Raw genomic sequence first — 17166 nt, 5'->3', positions numbered from 1 at the left:
AAAAAAGAAAAAAGTCATCCAGGAGTTCCGAATTTAGGATATCGATAGTGGTCTAAGCGATATAAACTATGATTTAGATATAAATGAAAGCAATTATGAAAACCTTCCTAAGTAGGTGCCCTTCACAAAGATGAAAAGTCTCACTCATGAAAGTCCTAGCCTTTCCAGTCAACATTATTTCCTTATGTTGACATATTTTTACTCTCCGCGTCACGAACGCGTCCCCAAACCTGAATCTATGCCATGGTCGACTTTACCCAATCGATAACAAGCTATTTTAGGGTATTCTTGTGCAAAGTCCACGTGCCTTGAACATAAGCAAAACATATTGATAATATGTTTGATAAAGTAATACGTTTTATAGAGACTTTACTTCTAGCATCTATTCTAGGACAACCTAGAGGATATTTAATCTACAACAAAGTATTCAGACTTATATATTATGATAGACAATATCTATTATTTGGAGTGATAGATTTTATCCATCCTACTGTAAGAAAATAAGAGACGGAAATTCGTAGAAGTTAAAGTGCGTATGTCCCTAATAGCTTGATTGTCCAAGGCAATAATCCTGCGAAGCGCAATTGATCACCGTTCAGGTCCGATTCCGCCATGGCCGAGCCATCGAAATAGTGTCTTGGTCAGCATTACTATAATCAACGAACCCAAACTTTGCGTACAAAGAAGCACCATTTCTACTGGCGCTCACATACGTCCTAAGTCCTTCGACATCGGCCAGATCACATCCCCACTTAACAAGTATGGAAGCAGCGCCTTGCCGTTGATAGTCTGGATGCGTAGCGACTATGTCTAAATCTTTACCTCGAACAACAGTTAGTGCAGGTGCCCGAAGCAGACATAGAACGGGAAAACACACAAATATGTTTTTGGTCACCCATAACTCGCTTTCTATTGCTCTCGCCTCTACTGACAAGAGCTTCGCAAAGCTCCCTAGGCATATCATCGTGCCACGGTGGATAACGGGGCCCACGTTCTTCGGGCGTGGCCAGGTCCCATTTTGCATAGGCGACTATTCTCGATTTTTCATCGGCATCTTTCGATCCGGCGTCAATTACTTTGAGAAAGCGCTGGAAAGGTCTTCCTAAGTCCCTGCGGATGGCATCTTCCAGCCAGCTTCGCACCCCAACTGTATGAGGAAACAAGCGTCGGGAACCAGGGTCTGAAAATGCCGCGAACCAAATGTCTATAAGGGCGGAACTATCTTCGAGGGTGACGAGGTCTAGTTTTAGGTTCGAAGATGCCATTTGGAAAGCAGGAGATGAAAGAGTTATCTGGTAAAAGTGCAAGTATGTAAAAACCCAAGAACAAACTTTGCCAGATCGGTAGTGGGCAAAAGTCTGAATATGGCAGTTTAAGCACTGTAGGAAGGCGTGCTTTCAGTGGAGGTGGGAAAGATGCCAAACCGTGGCGGTTGGATAGACGCACCTGGCGACCACAAACGTGACAAAACGACGCTTTAGAAAGTGTAATAGAAGTTCTGTCGGCAGAATATATGTGGGTCTATCCTACCAGGGTGCAAATACTAATGATATGTGACTATAAGTCGCGATTTTTTAGTTCCGGCTAGCACGAGGATGAATCGCAGCTATGGAAATGCCTTGCAACTTTTGATACTACAGGCCCTAATAACTAAAATAGATCACATTTATCTGGCAATAAGGCAAATGTCATGATATCATGAGTGATAACGAAGGCATATCGAGCTCCAGTAGCTGTCTCCCGCGCACAACCAAAGATGGGCGGCTAGATATTTCCGGAAATCTTGGGAAATACCTGGTTGGGCGAATAAATCATGGTACGCCCTGAGAATGTTCTACTCGCACTCAATAGCCAAGTCCTTCACAATTTGAAGGCTTTCCATCTCGGACACTTGCCGCATTCTCATGGTGACTGCATTCATCATTCTTTGAACACCCTCGTATGACTCTCGAATCTCCTTGGCCCAACTCCAATAGTCATTGATCAACGAAAAGTTTCGTGCCGCAAGGTTGCGGAAATGGTCGATCGCTTGCCTTTCCTCTCGGGTAATATTCAATCTTAGGACAAAGATAGTTAGGTGGGAGTAGGGGCTGATAAAACAGGGTCAGTGATGATTCAAAAATGTTAAGTCAAGGCATAGCCTTGGCCAGGTATAACCCAAGGCAAACAAATACTCACAGGAAAGCGACGTTCATCTCTCGGAACTTTAGGTATGCTTCGAGTGATTCCAGTGTATTTTCGTCGCGAGTGTCTGCCTGCTGAAGCCAGTCCCGCCAACCTTCAAATAGTAAAGAAGCTCCTTCGTAATCGTAGTCGAGCATCTGTCTGAGTCGAGGGAGGAAAAGTCGTTCCATGGAGGTAGCCGGTTCCGGTTTCAGTTTTACGATCCTGAAGACGTGATCGAGCGGCATGTTAAGCTGTTCATGAGCCTAGATTAGAATAGAAAATTAGATGTGATTGGAGAAAAGTGCCTAGGTGGAATTCTTACCTCCTTCCGAGACCTACGATCAGCCTTATCTAATAGTATTGAGTTAGTTGGGGCTTAATGACAGGGCCAGGAAGTGAAAGATGTACCGTCAACCAAGAAAAATGTCTGGGTCATCCAGCCAGCCAGAAATAGTAGCTCGGGGGAACACTCTGATAGAACCAGCGACTCCCAAGGTCCTGTCAAGGAACTTTCACTCCCCCTGAAGGTAGATGGGATTTCTTCACCCATATTGTCCTCCCATTCTTTTCTGGCCACTTTCGCAGCTGCATCTACTGTCTCGAACCCGTCATGGAGATATCGCAGGGCAAGAGGACATGGAGCTACCTGCTCTAGATTCATTCCTATGGAAGAGGGCTACGGAGTATCTTGCGCGACCCGAAAACGAATCAAACAGTCCAGTCCAGGTACCAGACGACTGAGTAGATCGCCGTTTGATGCCCTCGAGAAGAAAGTAGGCCGATTCATCGACTGGACACATCCCGAGCCAGGAACTGCATTTTCTTTGAAAAATGACTTCGAAATGTACAATCGAATACTTCAATGCTTGCAGAAAGTCACAGATTCATGGAAAGCCACACCACATCGACTTCAAATCCAAGTCCCAGCTTGCTACAACTTTAAACAAGCAACGGAAAAAGCATGGTAATGATTTCCGACGGGGTACACACCGTGCAATATGATTCATTCTCAACGCATAGCACCTTTCTCCAATACCATAAGACAACTACTGATTAGCAACTACTGCCCGCCAAAGATCTAGGACGAATCACAGGCAGCGGGCCTAACAAAGACTGCTTGATAAGACCATATATAAGCCAAAGACGGATACAAAAGCTTCCCACAGCATTTTAATTTACACCGTTCTCTCTACGCAATTACCCACTCCATATCGATCAAATGGAATCACTCGGTATCTCATCAAACGTTATCTAGCAGTACGCGAGGATCATGGCCGAAACACTAGCAATAATGCATTGGGTTGGCGAAACTTGTGGCAACGACATCGATTTTGTCCTTGCGCCTCCAAATGGGAAAAAAGCCTGGTCATCTGGCATACAATATAATGCCCTTGGAGACCATTCGGTATGAGTCTTGGACTTTGTTTTGTATAGGAACAGGGCCATGGACTCGTAACGAGTGGAACAAGCTGTCACTGTTTTTGGGGGAATGGTCCATACTATCCTCGACCAGGAAAAGAGACTATGGCTTGCGTTTCGAGAACGATATATCCAGATGAGTGACGCTTGTCTCGAGTTTTGCGAGTCGGAAGAAGCCGACAGACGGCGGATCCTATCAAATCAATTTATTGACTTGGTAGAACGGGAAGGGAATAAAAAGAAGACGAGTAATGGAGGGCAATGATACTATTGTTAGATAAGTTTGAGACTTGTCATTTCTGTCCGTTGGGTTCCAATACTTGCAATTACAAGAGTGTTCTAACAGGTGCATAGCTAGACGTACGTGATACAAGTGGTGCAGCCACCTCATCGGTCCCGGGGCAAAGAAATAGAAATTAAAAATTAAAAAGATAAAAAAAAAAAAAAAAATGAAAAGAGACCGAGGAACGGGGGAAAATTTTTCAGTTCCAATTTTTGGAGGGGACAAAAAGAATATCTCAGGTTGTTCTGTAGGAATAGCCGAACGCGGGGGTCGAACCCGCAACCTTGAGATTAAGAGTCTCACGCTCTACCGATTGAGCTAGCCCGGCAGGGCTTGGTGAAGGTAGCCGGCGGTAATAGAACTATGAAGCAGAGATTTTCTGAGGGACCCACTTGAACAACTTAGCACTTTAATCAGCCCCACTCGGCAATGTCAACAGGAGACCAAGGCGATCGAAGCTAAATCCATGCGTGGGCTCAATTGGGACGCATTTGGACTAAATCCAGCATGATTATTCCTATCACGATTGCATCGCATGTCAAACATTGCACTGACTGGGGGAATGGTGGGGCCAGATTGTTTCGGATCAGAGAGGGCCGAAACATAGTCATGGGTAGTATGTAAGTAACTGGTCACATATACAAGATCGCGCCGCCCGGAGTGCCCAGGTGTAGCAACGATCCCATCCGGTTACATTTAGAAGTGGATAGGGGACAGAGAACAGGGAAGGTACAAGGAATATCCAAGTAACATACGAGGAACTTGCCACTTGGAAGCTTCGAAGCTTCGAATCGGTCAAACCCCACCACTATCTTATGACGTCAACACCCCTCTTGCACGAGCAAAGGGTTACCGGTTTTTTTTTTAGGATCTGACATGATCTTTTCTTCTCTACTTAACACTGCTCTGTCATATATCTTCCCATTCTCATATATTCGGTATATAAAAAAACTCCCGGCAAAATGGCAGGTGGTCAATTCCCAGTGGATCTCAAGCAGTTCAAGCAACTCAAGCTTGACCCAAAGAATACAACCCTCACTGCCGATCAGAAGAAGGATCTATTGCACAACATTAACGTCTTCCGTGATGCCATCATTGCCTTCACTGCGACAGGTGCTGCTCGCGGCGTGTCCGGCCACACCGGTGGCCCATTCGACACAGCCCCCGAAGTCTGTGTTCTGCTCGCGATGATCAACGCCAACCCTGACAACTTCGTGGATGCATTGTTCGATGAGGCAGGCCACCGTGTTGCCACACAGTACCTCCTAGCCGCATTGGACGGCAAGATTGATCCCGAACACCTTTTGAACTATCGCGATGCCAACTCAAAGCTCCCCGGTCACCCCGAACTTGGTCTCACCCCTGGGGTCAAGTTTAGCTCTGGACGCCTTGGTCATATGTGGGGAATGGTCAATGGTATTTCGATGGCTAACAAGGATAAGAATGTCATCATGCTGGGCTCCGATGGCTCCCAACAAGAAGGAAATGATGCCGAGGCTGCGCGTATCGCTGTGGCCCGAAACCTCAATGTCAAGTTGTTCATCGACAACAACGACGTCACAATTGCAGGTCACCCCTCGCAATACTTGAAGGGCTATGACATCGCTCGTACCCTGGAGGGTCACGGCCTTCACGTTGTTCGTGCCGAGGGTGAGAACATCGATTCTTTGTATGGAGCTGTCGCCGAGGTCATCAATCACAAGGGCCCTGCGGCCGTCATTGTGAACCGGGTTATGGCTGCAGGTATCGAGGGCATTGAGGGTGAAACGCACGCCCACGATGTTATTACTGTCGATGTCGCTCGCAAGTACCTCACCAAGCGGGGATACAGCAAGGAGAGCCTTGCTTTCTACGACAATATCAAGGCCCGCTCCAATCCTCACAAGTACCAGGGATGCTCAACAGACAAGGCTGCCAACCGCTCCATTTTTGGCGAGGCAGTCAACTCTGTTCTCGACGGCTTGAGCAAGGAAGAGGCTGCCCGTCGTGTGATGGTGATTGACTCCGATCTTGCCGGCTCAACCGGTCTGAAGGCCATTCAATCTCAGCATCCTGAAGTCTTCATACCCTCCGGTGTCATGGAACGAGGCAACTTCTCCGCCGCCGCCGGCTTCGGTTTCGGCAGCAACGGCGAGCGCCAGGGTGTCTTCTCTACTTTCTCCGCATTCCTGGAAATGTGTATCTCCGAGATCACTATGGCCCGCCTGAACAACTGCACCGTTCTATCCCACTTTTCACACAGCGGTGTGGATGAGATGGCCGACAACACCTGCCACTTCGGCCTTAACCACTTCTTCGCCGACAACGGCCTCATGGATGCCGAGAGCACCACTCTTTACTTCCCCGCCGACGGCGAGCAGATGAAGGCCGTCGTCAACAAGGTCTTCTGGGACTCAGGCTTGCGTTTCATCTTCTCCACTCGCTCCAAGGTTCCCTATATCCTGAAGGAGGGTACTGATCAGAAGCTCTTTGGCGAGGGCTACAAGTTCGTTCCCGGCAAGGAGGAGATCGTCCGCAAGGGCTCTGCCGGATACATCGTGACCTATGGTGACATGGTGTACCGCTCGCTCGACGCCGTTGAGCGCCTGCGCAAGGATGGTCTCGACATCGGTCTGATCAACAAGCCTACTCTCAACATTGTCGATGAAGATGCTATCCGCACATACGGCTCCACACCATTCGTTCTCGTTGTGGAGTCCATTGCCCAGAAGACCGGCCTTGGCTCTCGTCTCGGTACGCACTTGTTGGAGCGCAAGCTCACTCCCAAGTTCAAGTCTATGGGTGCTGTGAAGGAGGGCTGCGGTGGTCTTTATGAGCAGGTCAACGCCCAGGGTCTCGGCCCCGATGACATCGTCGCGGCTGTGAAGGAGATCGCCGGAAAATAGATTATTTACAACGGCTTTAGATATGATTATAAATGTCCTAAATAGTTACGAGGTTCTGAATTCATTGTGCATTCCTGAGTAAATTTAACTGGTTAATCTGCAAACTAGTAGTTCCACTTCACCAAACTAACTCCAACCTCAACTTCAAACTTTACTCCCGATCCTCAGGATGGAAAATCAAAGCCCGCACCTCAATACTCTCCCTTCCATCTTCATTCTCAGTCTCAGGATTCACAAACGCCGAATGAGGCACGCGTCTGGCCCTCCCGTCCGTCTTAGAATCAAAGCACTTAATCAAAGTTACCAAGTCCGGAGTCTGCCCATAGCGATAATACCACTTGATATTCGGATCCGGCTTCACGGCATAGGTTTCACCTTCCCGATCAGGATAAATGAGTCCCACCGGGACGAGATCGCTATCTGGCACGGTATGGGCATCTGCCACAGCCAAGGGGTCTTTCAGGATGGTGCGAATAGGGCGCCAGACGTTGATGATCTGATATCGACCCTTTAGGAGCTCTTCTGCTTCGTCAGGCAGGTGGTGGGAGACTCGGCTCTTTGAGGCTGTGTATGATTGATCGATGTGGACGCGTTGCACGGGGCCGCGGAGCTGTTTTGATCCGTCTCTGGCTGGATCTTGAGAGACACGGCGGATGGTGTGGTCGAAGATGAGGACACGAGAGGCGCCAGTTCTGTATAGTTTAGTTGGGTCCGATATGCGATGCTTTGCTGTGAGACTATCGCAAGGAGACGTACGCATCTTTGAGCAACTGCTCTGTCTCTGGATAATACTCTTGTTTAATCTTTTCATCATCCAGAAAGTCCTTCTCAGCGCTCTTATGGTAGTAAAACTGGAAGCCGTTTCCGTCAAGAGAATAATCCAGCTCGTGTCCGCTGACGTCTTGAATAATGACAGGGAGAGAGATGCTGGGCTTGTTGAAGGTTTCTGGTCTGCTAATGATGGTAGGAGAAGGGGGGAACCATCGTCATTCTCTTTGTAGAAGTTCAAACTTGTGTCAACATGACGGGGTTTCTCGGAGATGGTAACAGCAGTCGGTTTCTGAGCCAAAATGGATCCATGGCTACTGAGAGGTTGAACTGCGGCAGATGCCATGTTTTGCTGTTTGATGAACGCCCAATATTGATGGCTGTTGTTGGAAATGGTATCAGAAGTAATTATTTCCTTAGGATCTATCAACTTTTATAATCGAGTTTACTTGCGGGGTCGTCGTCGCATTTGTCAGGACAGCACGCAATATTCGTCGTACATAGCAAAATGCTGATAAATGCACTCTAAGCTGCACAAATAGCATCAGATGATGAGCGTAACATGTGATAGTCTTGCTGAACACAAGAAAGTGCGTGCCTAATTGACGATACTTTGATTTCTCATCCATATCCAGATAGGCGATCGCACCCGAGGTGCAAATTCCTACAATCTCTCTTACTTTAGATCCATGATAGATGGAAAGAGCGAGGTGATACCATAGCTCCCAAAGTCACTAATAGTTCACCCAAGAAAACAAACTTGATGCAGAAAAGAGATGAAGCTGTAAAACATTTTCCCTGACACATCAGCAATAAGAAGAAATAAGGGGAGGCAAATTTATTGGTGTAAAGGCAAACTTGCATCAAAAAAAGGCATGTATTTACCTGAACCTGCTCTACAAATTCCATCTCTCTCCTTAACCATATGATGTCGTTTTAAAATACCGGCTAACGGATGCGGGCCCTAGCGCCGGTCTCTACGGTAGTCAAGAGGGCTCCAAGTTAAAGGTGCTATCACTGAGAACTGGAGCCGACCCACTAAAAAGCTAATGGTGTTCTACGTAGGCTCGCTTGTTCGATGATCCTATGCTTGACGTTTTGGTTCTTCTCGTGTTGCACCTTCTATGAAGCGGATGAATATGATCGTCACTCACATCTTCCTGCGGCTTGTGTCCTTGTGTTCCTTGGCCAAAACACATATGGTGTTAGTTCAATTGAGTTCGTTCTTCTGCGACTGCCTACATAAAACAAAAGGATGAAAGAGAGCGAGCATTGAATCCTTCTAGCTGAAAGAATCTTCATCAATTAGATTAGAGCCCATCGCTTCAACTCGAGCAAGAAAGTAAAGGCTAATGGAATGAGATTGGACAATAAAACTATCGACTCATGAAAAAAGAAAGACTAGCAGGCGTATGTCTCATTATAGTGAAGCAGGATCTCGAAGGAAAACATCAGGAGGTGTCCTGCAGTCTAAGGTCATGGCATTGTCGTAGTGCCCTCGCCGTGCACATGAAGCCTTGTTAAAAAACAATCGCACCAAACACAATGAAAGCAGCTGCATCGTACACCAACACCAGGAAAAAAAACCAAAAAAGAAGGCAAATGGAATGGTTCTCCAGGACAGGAGGAGAAAGAAGTATGGACTGATATCCACGAGAGGGAATAGAAAAGGTTATTGTGACAACTTGACATCATGGACAGGAGAAGTGAAGTGTTGGCTTTTGTTCAATGGGGGACATTCAGGCGCTTAGAACATGAGAGAGCGCGTCTTCTGCCGGCGAGCGTCAATACCGCCCACCTCGGGTTGAGATTGGGTGTGCTTGTGTCGGGGCCGGGGAGACGAGGGCACCTGCGTCGCAGATCCTGCTGAGGCGGGAGGTGCCCCTGTCATATTGCTCTGCCGTTTTCCAGTGGGCGAAGGGGGACCAACTGGAAGACGGTCGGTTGTGGAACGGCGAGCCTTCATGCTTCGCTCACGCTTGAGCACAAGATCAGCCCAGGGCCTGAGCGCACCATTTCCAGACGAAGAACCCTTTCCGACGGCCTCTGACATGACTCTCAGCCAGCCGTCCTTGTCTGTTGCGCTGTCGGCATAGAAGTCAATCACTTCGCCGTTACCGAAGCGAATACGGAACCCTTCCTCGACGAACATATAGCCGTCCTCTTCTTCGGCGAAAGCCGACTTTCGGCGACCACCATTCTTAGTGCTGGTCTCCTTCTGAGTAAGAGACGGCCGGTCGTCGATGAGCTTGGAGGCCTTGGCCAGGTTTATGGTTGCACGGGGTTGGCGTGTTGTCTCATGATAAGCAGTTAGCTTGGAGCCCTGGAGCTTGAAAAAGCGACGACGCCAGAACTATTACATTTGTCAGATTACGATAACCCAAGAGAGCGAACGGGTCAAACTTACTGGGCAATCTCCACCTTGCTGGGAGAGGAATCCTTCCCAGCTGCGAGCAGCAACACTCTCGGCATCCCGCATCTCGCGAATACAGGCATTCATGCTTTTGGGCATGTCATCTTCTTTGCAGCCTTTGGGCTTGGGAACAAATAGCAACTGTAGTTCCAACTTGCCAATCTTGTACGGCGGGCGACGCTGAGCGGTCATGCTTGTCGCACTCTTCTTGCTCTTAACACTACTGGGTTGCTCGTCGACGGCCCATTCGTTGAAGCACGCAACATCGACAATGTAAGGACGACCAAAAGCTTGCTTCTCGTGGTCACTGAGAGCGACATAGGCACGAGCAAAGCTTCCATCCCGAGCAACAAGGTTTCGCAGGCGGTCATAAACAGGTGCGTTAACATCCTTTGATTGTTGCGTTTGCATTTGCTGCTTCAGATCAAGCTCCTTGCGTCTGCGCGGAGAGGCAAAAACACGGCTTAAAGCCGATGTCTTCTGGCGAGCAGGAGAGGCAGTGTTCTCTTGGGGATAAAGCTTGCTTTCATCGACCTTCATCTGCAGAGTCAACTGGAACTCAAGATCGTTTTGGACAATGAGCTCGAATTCTTGACCTATCGGAGCTGACTTGCCCAGCTCAAGCCAAGAGGTAGTCACACAGTGAAGACCATTGTCCAGGGTAAGTGCAAAGTGGGAGCGCTCGCCTATAAGACGTTAGCATCGAAACCATATTGACGATCAGCTTGTTTTGTCACTTACCACGTGGAAGGGGAAGATCCAAGTACTTGATTCCCACAACCTTGACGAAGAGACGGCCGCGCTCTTCTCCCTCCTCGAAGCTGTCCTGCGCGAGTGCCTCGTTTTCCTCGATGGTTGCCTGGGCCTCTTGGACATTGCTTGGCTGACCAGGGAGAGGGGGGACAGAACCTACGCCAGGAACAGGCTTCTTCCTTGGGACAGCACCAGCCATCTTGATACTTGGACGTCGCGTGGAACCATTCCATGGCTCTGTAGTCCAGGTCTGCTGGCTCGGCTTGCGAGGGGAAGAGCCCGCGGACCGGGTGCCGCGCAGGTCCTGCATGGACTGTTCGCTCGCTGTCGTGGGTTCTTCGTCGTTGTCGTTACGGTTGTTGGCGATGACAACCTTGGTATTCTGCCGCATGAGGTACCCTCTCTGTTGATTGTAAAGTTGGTTAGCAGGTCTGACAAAGTCGGCAAAGCTGGGAAGTCCTTGGGTTCTAGAGGCCAGCGGGCGATCCGCCTGGGAAGCTGGAACTGGAAGACAATCAAACTGGGAAAGAGCAAGTTGGAACGCAACCTTTTGGGATTCAATGACGCGGTCAAACTCCTTGTTGAGACCAGAGCCAAGACTTTCCTCCTGAATGCTGAAGGGAATATCGAGTTGCATCAGGCTTGACTGGCGTTGAGATGGGTTGGTTGGAAGGGTCAGCTGCGGTGGCAGATCGGTGATTTGGTCCTCGCGCTCAGTGTCGGTAGAAATCTGCGGGGGAAGCGACGGCACTGGAGGCACATGCTGGCCACTGATCTTGCGACGAGTTGCAGCCATGGACTCCAAATCAGCCGGGGTTAGGGAGGGTCGAGTCTTGAGACCAGCGCCTGGGGCTTTGATAGTGGCGACCGGTTCGGGGACAGATTCATCGGAGGAACTTTCGAAGGCTGCTTCATCTTCGTCGTCTTCACAATCGCCGTCCCCGATGGGATGTCGAATGACGGACTCTGGCGTAGAAGGCTCGGAGAGCTCATCTTCGTGCTCTTGTTTTATTTCGGGAGTGACAGGACGAGCAAGAGATTGGCGAATAGAAGCCATGTCAAATTTGTAACCTTCGTCAGACTGAGTCGTCTCTTTTGACTCCTCAATCTGTCGTTCGGAGACACCTTCGTTGTGCTGCTCGGCAATGGGGGTGGTCTGACCAGAGTTATCTTTCTCAGTAGTCTCCGCGGCGTCACGCAGTGAATAGTTGCTATCCTCATCATACTTGGCTCGCTGGTCTCTTGAAGACAGGCTATTGTCAGAATGATTTTGATAGTAATCAGGGATGGCATAAAGGTCGTCATCATGGGCCTCCTCTTTAATGATCACACTTGAAGAGTCGTCATCGTCATCTTCCAGAGACGGAATGGGGACATCCGGGTCATAATGATCATAAGGATTGGGGCTGGAGGAAATTTGGGAATCATCATCGGAAACCTCGTCCTCGAAAATCTCGCTCTTGCGAATATCCCGTAGGATTGAGTCCCGAGAGATTCGTGGAGGAGAGAAGACGTCGTTCTTTGATGGTTCTGCCGATGGGGTATCGTTTTCATGGGCCGATTCCTCAAGTTCAGACGTGGCTGATGTCTTCGATGACTCATTCGTCTCCTTTTCATCATTATTTCGAACTCCTTGCTGCTCATGGAGCATCATAAGCCTCAATCTCTCCTCTAAGGACATCCCGCCGTTTATGTCAGACTTGCTGCACGATGCAGGGCGGGGAGCTGCTGGCAAGTCACGCTGACTACTACTGCCGAGTTCGATGGCGGCGGCCAACTTCCCTGGCGAAGTTGGTCGAGACCCAGACAATGACATGCGCGCAACCGATGGCAGAGGTGGTAGTGGACGGCGTTCGCCATTGGAATCAAGAGATTCTACTCGGGAGTGACTGCTTGAGTCCCCTCCGCGTGACACAGGACGTTCGTCAGAGGTGTCATTGTCAGTGTGTTCAACGAATGAGTCTTCTTCCTCGTTTCCACTTTCAGGACTCATAAAACGCCAATCCTCGGGGAGAACCACTGGGGTCTTTTCAATGTCCTCAAGTGAGGCATCAAAGCTGTCGTCCCGCTCAACGGACGATTCATGCTCGAAGCTGACATCCGCATCCTCTTCCGAGTCATAGCTAGTTTCGCGGGACCCAGAAGCAAGAGAGGAGAGGTCAGGGGTGCGCATCTCATATTCATTGACTTGGGGGGGTGCAGCGTCAAATTTGACACTCTTCCCGTAAGCAGCGTTATCATACTCGGACCAGATGTCATGTGAAGGGTCAAAGCCCTTGCCATATCGGCTGCCCTTAGACAATGACGACTTCCCGGGGGGTGGGCTGATCTTTGCTTGGAGAAATTGGTCTCGGAATGCATGCAGCATCCTCCTCGTCGACGAATTTCGATTTGGCGAGATTCATTTGGCTGTCGCGGTTTGGTGACCGATCTGCGGCCAGTGGTCTCTGCGGTACATTGACGTGTGCTGGGTCATATTCAGTATCGCGAAACATGCTGGCATTATTCTTCACGCGCGACGCGCGCTTAAGATCCTCTAGGGATGGGCGACGCGCAGGGAAGTAGGAGGATTCCGGGTCATATGGCATACGGTTTTCGGCGCCTTTGGCAAAAGAAGTTGGGGATTCGCGACCCTTCCAGAAGAGACGCTGGGCAGATGTGTTGTTTAGAGGAGAGATATCGTACGCAGTGGCTTCGCCAACCGGCATCTAACACGAGAAGGTCAGCAAGTTGTCTCATTCGTTTGCAGCGCCGGTGTGACAGTACCTTGGTTGTTTGGTTCCAGATAGGAGAATTGCGTCTCTGCGCCATGGGACTCACTTCAGAAAGTGGACGCTGACCAAGGCCACCCATTGTGTAATTGTGCTACTCGAGACGATGAACGTGATGACAAAACAACGGTATGTCTGATGATATGTCAGTAATTGCTCATCGCGATCGAGGATTACGTCGAGTCAGAGGCCAAGCGCAGAAGACAAGTCTCGAACAAGGCCAACTTGCAGCATACCTTTGTTAACAGATCCCAGGCGTCGCGTGGAAAACAACGAGACCTGGTACACAACACTCCGGAAAGTCGTGTCGATCGTCTCAGGAATGTGAAAGCAATAGCCACAACAAAGCGAAAGGCAGAACAAACAAAAAGTCTGATAGTAAGATGGAAGGGATAACGAAGGGATGAGTGAGATAGAGGATAGAGGGTAGATCTCGATATCTATTCCATGGATCCGAGAGTGGATTGTTACCCCAAAGCAAGTTACTGATGTTGACAGAGTCGCGGGAGTCTCCATAGCAACGCGTCTGTTCAACTGTTTCAGGTGCGGGTCGGGCGGCTGACTCATCTCAGATTACGGTCACATGATGTCGGTGCCTGAGACGTCAGGATATATAGATCGGCACTAGTCCTGGTGGGGAATAGCGCGAGAACTTTCTCATAATCTGGTTTTCTCGGGTTCCAGTTCACTGACGCAAACGCAGTTTCACTGTACCAACATCCCGTCTTTCTCGATCTGATCACAGGCAGGATGCCTCTGCCCGTGCGCACTTCGATATGCTTCTTATGCCAGACAAGGGCCACCATTGCCCCGGTGCCAGCGCTTCTCTCGACATGGCAGGCTACGCGATCCATGGCTACGATGCGCCGCAAGGCCTCTCGCTTGACCCTATCTCCAAACGTCTCGAAGCCTACCTTGAATAAGCCCCGCTCCGGTCGATCTAGAGATGGGCCTTTTGCTGGTATGAACCAGAAAGAGGCACGGATTCGAGACACTCCACGTTCCAGGTCCCAGGCAGCTCTCAAGCGATCTGGAGAAGAAGGCAAAGACGAAAAGAAGGAAAGTCCGTTGTACAAAGCATTGAAGATGCAGACAACTTTGTCGCCAGTTCCTTACGCTCGTCGAACTGCCACCAAGGCGAGACTAGCCAACGTCACGAGCTTCGATCATTTCCCTCTCTTGCCAGCAGTTCGACAGTCGATCTTTTCCCAAGCTCTCCCTGGCCTGGCCGAAGTCACGCCAACTCCAATTCAACGACTCGCGATTCCCCGATTGCTCAAGGAAAATGATGGCAAAAAGGATATCATTAAGCCGGCCAGCGAGGATGCCCCCCAATATGAACAGTATCTGCTCGCAGCGGAAACTGGGTCGGGAAAGACTCTAGCCTATCTTTTACCGGTTGTAGATGCTATCAAGCGCGCCGAGAGGGTCGAAAAGGAGGAACAGGAAATCATTGATGCACAGAAAGCGAAGGAGCGGGAGGAGAAATTGAAAAACCGCACGTTCGAACTGGAGCCCGAAGAACCGCCCATGACTGATGCCGGTCGCCCCAGGGCCATAATTCTTGTGCCTACCTCAGAATTGGTGTCCCAGGTTGGAGCCAAGGTTAAGGCCCTTGCCCACGGTGTCAAATATCGTTCCGGAATGATTGCATCGACCCTAACACCCCGCCGAATCAAGAACACGCTATTCCACCCCGATGGTATCGACATCCTTGTCTCCACCCCCCACCTTCTCTCCTCTATCGCCAAAACGAATCCCTACATTCTCAGCCGCGTCAGTCACCTCGTGCTCGATGAAGCCGATTCTTTGATGGATCGGTCATTCCTACCTACTACGATGGAGGTTGTCGACAAGGTGGCGCCTTCGCTCAAAAAACTCATATTCTGCTCCGCTACTATCCCCCGCAGTCTCGATAACCAGCTTCGCAAGAAATACCCTGACGTGAAGCGTCTGACAACTCCGAATTTGCACGCCATCCCCCGTCGTGTACAGCTCGGCGTGGTGGACATTGATAAGGAGCCTTACCGGGGCAACCGGAGTCTCGCGTGTGCCGATGTGGTATGGTCGATTGGCAAGGCGGGTGAATCCAGTGACGGCGAAGACTTCGGTCCTTTGGCGAAGTACATGGGCCCGAAGGTCAAGAAAATCATTGTTTTCGTCAACGAGCGTGAAGAGGCAGACGAAGTTGCGCAATTCCTGAGCTCCAAGGGCATCGACGCCGTCGCCTTGTCTCGTGATTCCAGCTCCCGCAAGCAAGAGGAAATTCTTGCAGAATTCACTGAAGTTGACCTTCCTCCTACCTCGGACGAGATCGTGCTAGCCCAAAAACAGCACCGCGCCGACAAGTCCATTCCCTTCGACCTTCCCAATTCGAAGTCGGAGGTTACGCGCCGCCTGCCCAACACTAAGGTTCTTGTCACCACTGACATTGCCTCCCGCGGCATTGATACCCTGGCTGTGAAGACTGTGGTGCTTTACCACGTTCCCCACACAACGGTCGACTTCATTCACCGCCTGGGTCGTCTCGGCCGTATGGGCAAGCGTGGCCGTGGAGTTGTCCTGGTCGGTAAGAAGGATCGCAAGGATGTCGTTCGCGAGGTCCGTGAGGGCATGTTCCGCGGCCAGGCCTTGATTTAGATACATTGCATTTACTTGTACAAACCATAAACCGTGTACCATATGTGGCGTTCATGAAATTTGGGGTGTGTTTTGCGATTGGAAAAAGACGAATACCCGGCATTCTCGCATTGGAAAGTCATTGTATGATATTAGATATGATAGCTGAATTTCTACTCTGTGTATATTTTTGTGTCAGATATATTCACTTCAAGGAAACATATTCGTGGGGGGTTTTGAAGCTCACTCGGTGAATTTTTCGAATCCGCTGAGGTTCCATTGATGTTTTCCCGAGGTCATTGAGATGTGATATATTTCTTCCTACTTCAGGCCTCGCTTCTTTGACCGCCCTTTCCACAGCAACCATCCATGGACCATACCTTCAATTTCTTTCTTCTCGTCGAATCTTTTCATTCTCAAATCGAGTCTTTTTGCCTAATTGCTAACTTCAATTGGTTCCTGGAACACAAGAAAAATTTCGCGAACCTTGCCCAAGCGGCTGGTGAGACACCGGGTGCCTAAAGCGCTGGAACCAACAGCAACAATAACAACGCGATAAGTCCCCTGAAATTTTTAGGTCAACAAACCATTCACCCAACTCTATGCGAAGAAGTGGATTCACAGCCGCCCAGCAGAAGATGTCTATAGGCTTTGACACATACCGTTTTCGAATGGAGGATAATCCTTTATGGGAGACGTGGACGAGGGGAATATCTACAGCGGGAGAGCTAGTGGGGTAGCGGGCTTTCAACGATTCTTGCGACTGGTAGAACGGAAAGGAAGGGAACTATTGCATGACTGGTGGTCTCCTGCCAAGGCTCAGGAATGTATCAATCTTACTTTCACTTCCTAACAACACCTTGACAATGAGTACGACTTGTTCCACATGACTGATGAGGAATGTTGATATCGTCGGACGCTAAAGCGATCAAACAATCCAATGGCTCTGCAGCCCCGAATGATTAGTCAACAAATCTACAGTACCGGACTGTTTCATGAGGGCGAGTCGTGCTAGGTCAGTTGCAGCTTATGATGGAGTTGGAGAGGGCTATCAAAGCATAAATGGCTAATCTAGGGGTTATGTATGCC

At 49.5% G+C, this 17166-nt stretch overlaps 6 protein-coding genes across 6 annotated transcripts; 2 read left to right on the top strand and 4 right to left on the bottom strand.

The window, feature by feature from the left end:
- Window positions 1–595: 595 nt before the first annotated feature.
- N7443_002871 (GNAT family N-acetyltransferase) lies at window positions 596–1265 on the bottom strand (the record flags this gene model as incomplete). Its single annotated transcript, XM_056882927.1, has 2 exons — window positions 596–804; window positions 878–1265. 2 exons carry the CDS (start codon window positions 1263–1265, stop codon window positions 596–598), a joined length of 597 nt encoding a protein of 198 aa, XP_056744768.1.
- Window positions 1266–1834: 569 nt separating this feature from the next.
- N7443_002870 (terpene synthase family protein) lies at window positions 1835–2827 on the bottom strand (the record flags this gene model as incomplete). The annotated part of the gene is made up of 4 exons (XM_056882926.1): window positions 1835–2090; window positions 2179–2429; window positions 2489–2517; window positions 2575–2827. The coding sequence occupies 4 exons, from the start codon at window positions 2825–2827 to the stop codon at window positions 1835–1837; spliced, it is 789 nt and encodes a 262-aa protein (XP_056744767.1).
- A 2003-nt stretch (window positions 2828–4830) lies between these two features.
- N7443_002869 (uncharacterized protein) lies at window positions 4831–6753 on the top strand (the record flags this gene model as incomplete). The annotated part of the gene is made up of 1 exon (XM_056882925.1): window positions 4831–6753. The coding sequence occupies one exon, from the start codon at window positions 4831–4833 to the stop codon at window positions 6751–6753; it is 1923 nt and encodes a 640-aa protein (XP_056744766.1).
- Window positions 6754–6904: 151 nt separating this feature from the next.
- On the bottom strand, window positions 6905–7867 carry N7443_002868 (ATP-dependent RNA helicase mrh4; the record flags this gene model as incomplete). The annotated part of the gene is made up of 3 exons (XM_056882924.1): window positions 6905–7445; window positions 7510–7699; window positions 7735–7867. The coding sequence occupies 3 exons, from the start codon at window positions 7865–7867 to the stop codon at window positions 6905–6907; spliced, it is 864 nt and encodes a 287-aa protein (XP_056744765.1).
- A 1401-nt stretch (window positions 7868–9268) lies between these two features.
- On the bottom strand, window positions 9269–13540 carry bud4 (uncharacterized protein; the record flags this gene model as incomplete). Its single annotated transcript, XM_056882923.1, has 5 exons — window positions 9269–9874; window positions 9929–10620; window positions 10676–12995; window positions 13051–13395; window positions 13454–13540. 5 exons carry the CDS (start codon window positions 13538–13540, stop codon window positions 9269–9271), a joined length of 4050 nt encoding a protein of 1349 aa, XP_056744764.1.
- Window positions 13541–14208: 668 nt separating this feature from the next.
- On the top strand, window positions 14209–16098 carry mrh4 (ATP-dependent RNA helicase MRH4; the record flags this gene model as incomplete). Its single annotated transcript, XM_056882922.1, has 1 exon — window positions 14209–16098. The coding sequence occupies one exon, from the start codon at window positions 14209–14211 to the stop codon at window positions 16096–16098; it is 1890 nt and encodes a 629-aa protein (XP_056744763.1).
- Between the last annotated feature and the right edge of the window lie 1068 nt (window positions 16099–17166).

The sequence above is a fragment of the Penicillium atrosanguineum genome (assembly GCF_028827265.1).
Source record: "Penicillium atrosanguineum strain IBT 20685 chromosome Unknown utg000002l_segment0_segment0, whole genome shotgun sequence".
Lineage (NCBI taxonomy): Eukaryota > Fungi > Ascomycota > Eurotiomycetes > Eurotiales > Aspergillaceae > Penicillium > Penicillium atrosanguineum.
Note: the sequence above shows the minus strand (reverse complement) of the source record. Positions and strands in the feature narration are given on the sequence as shown.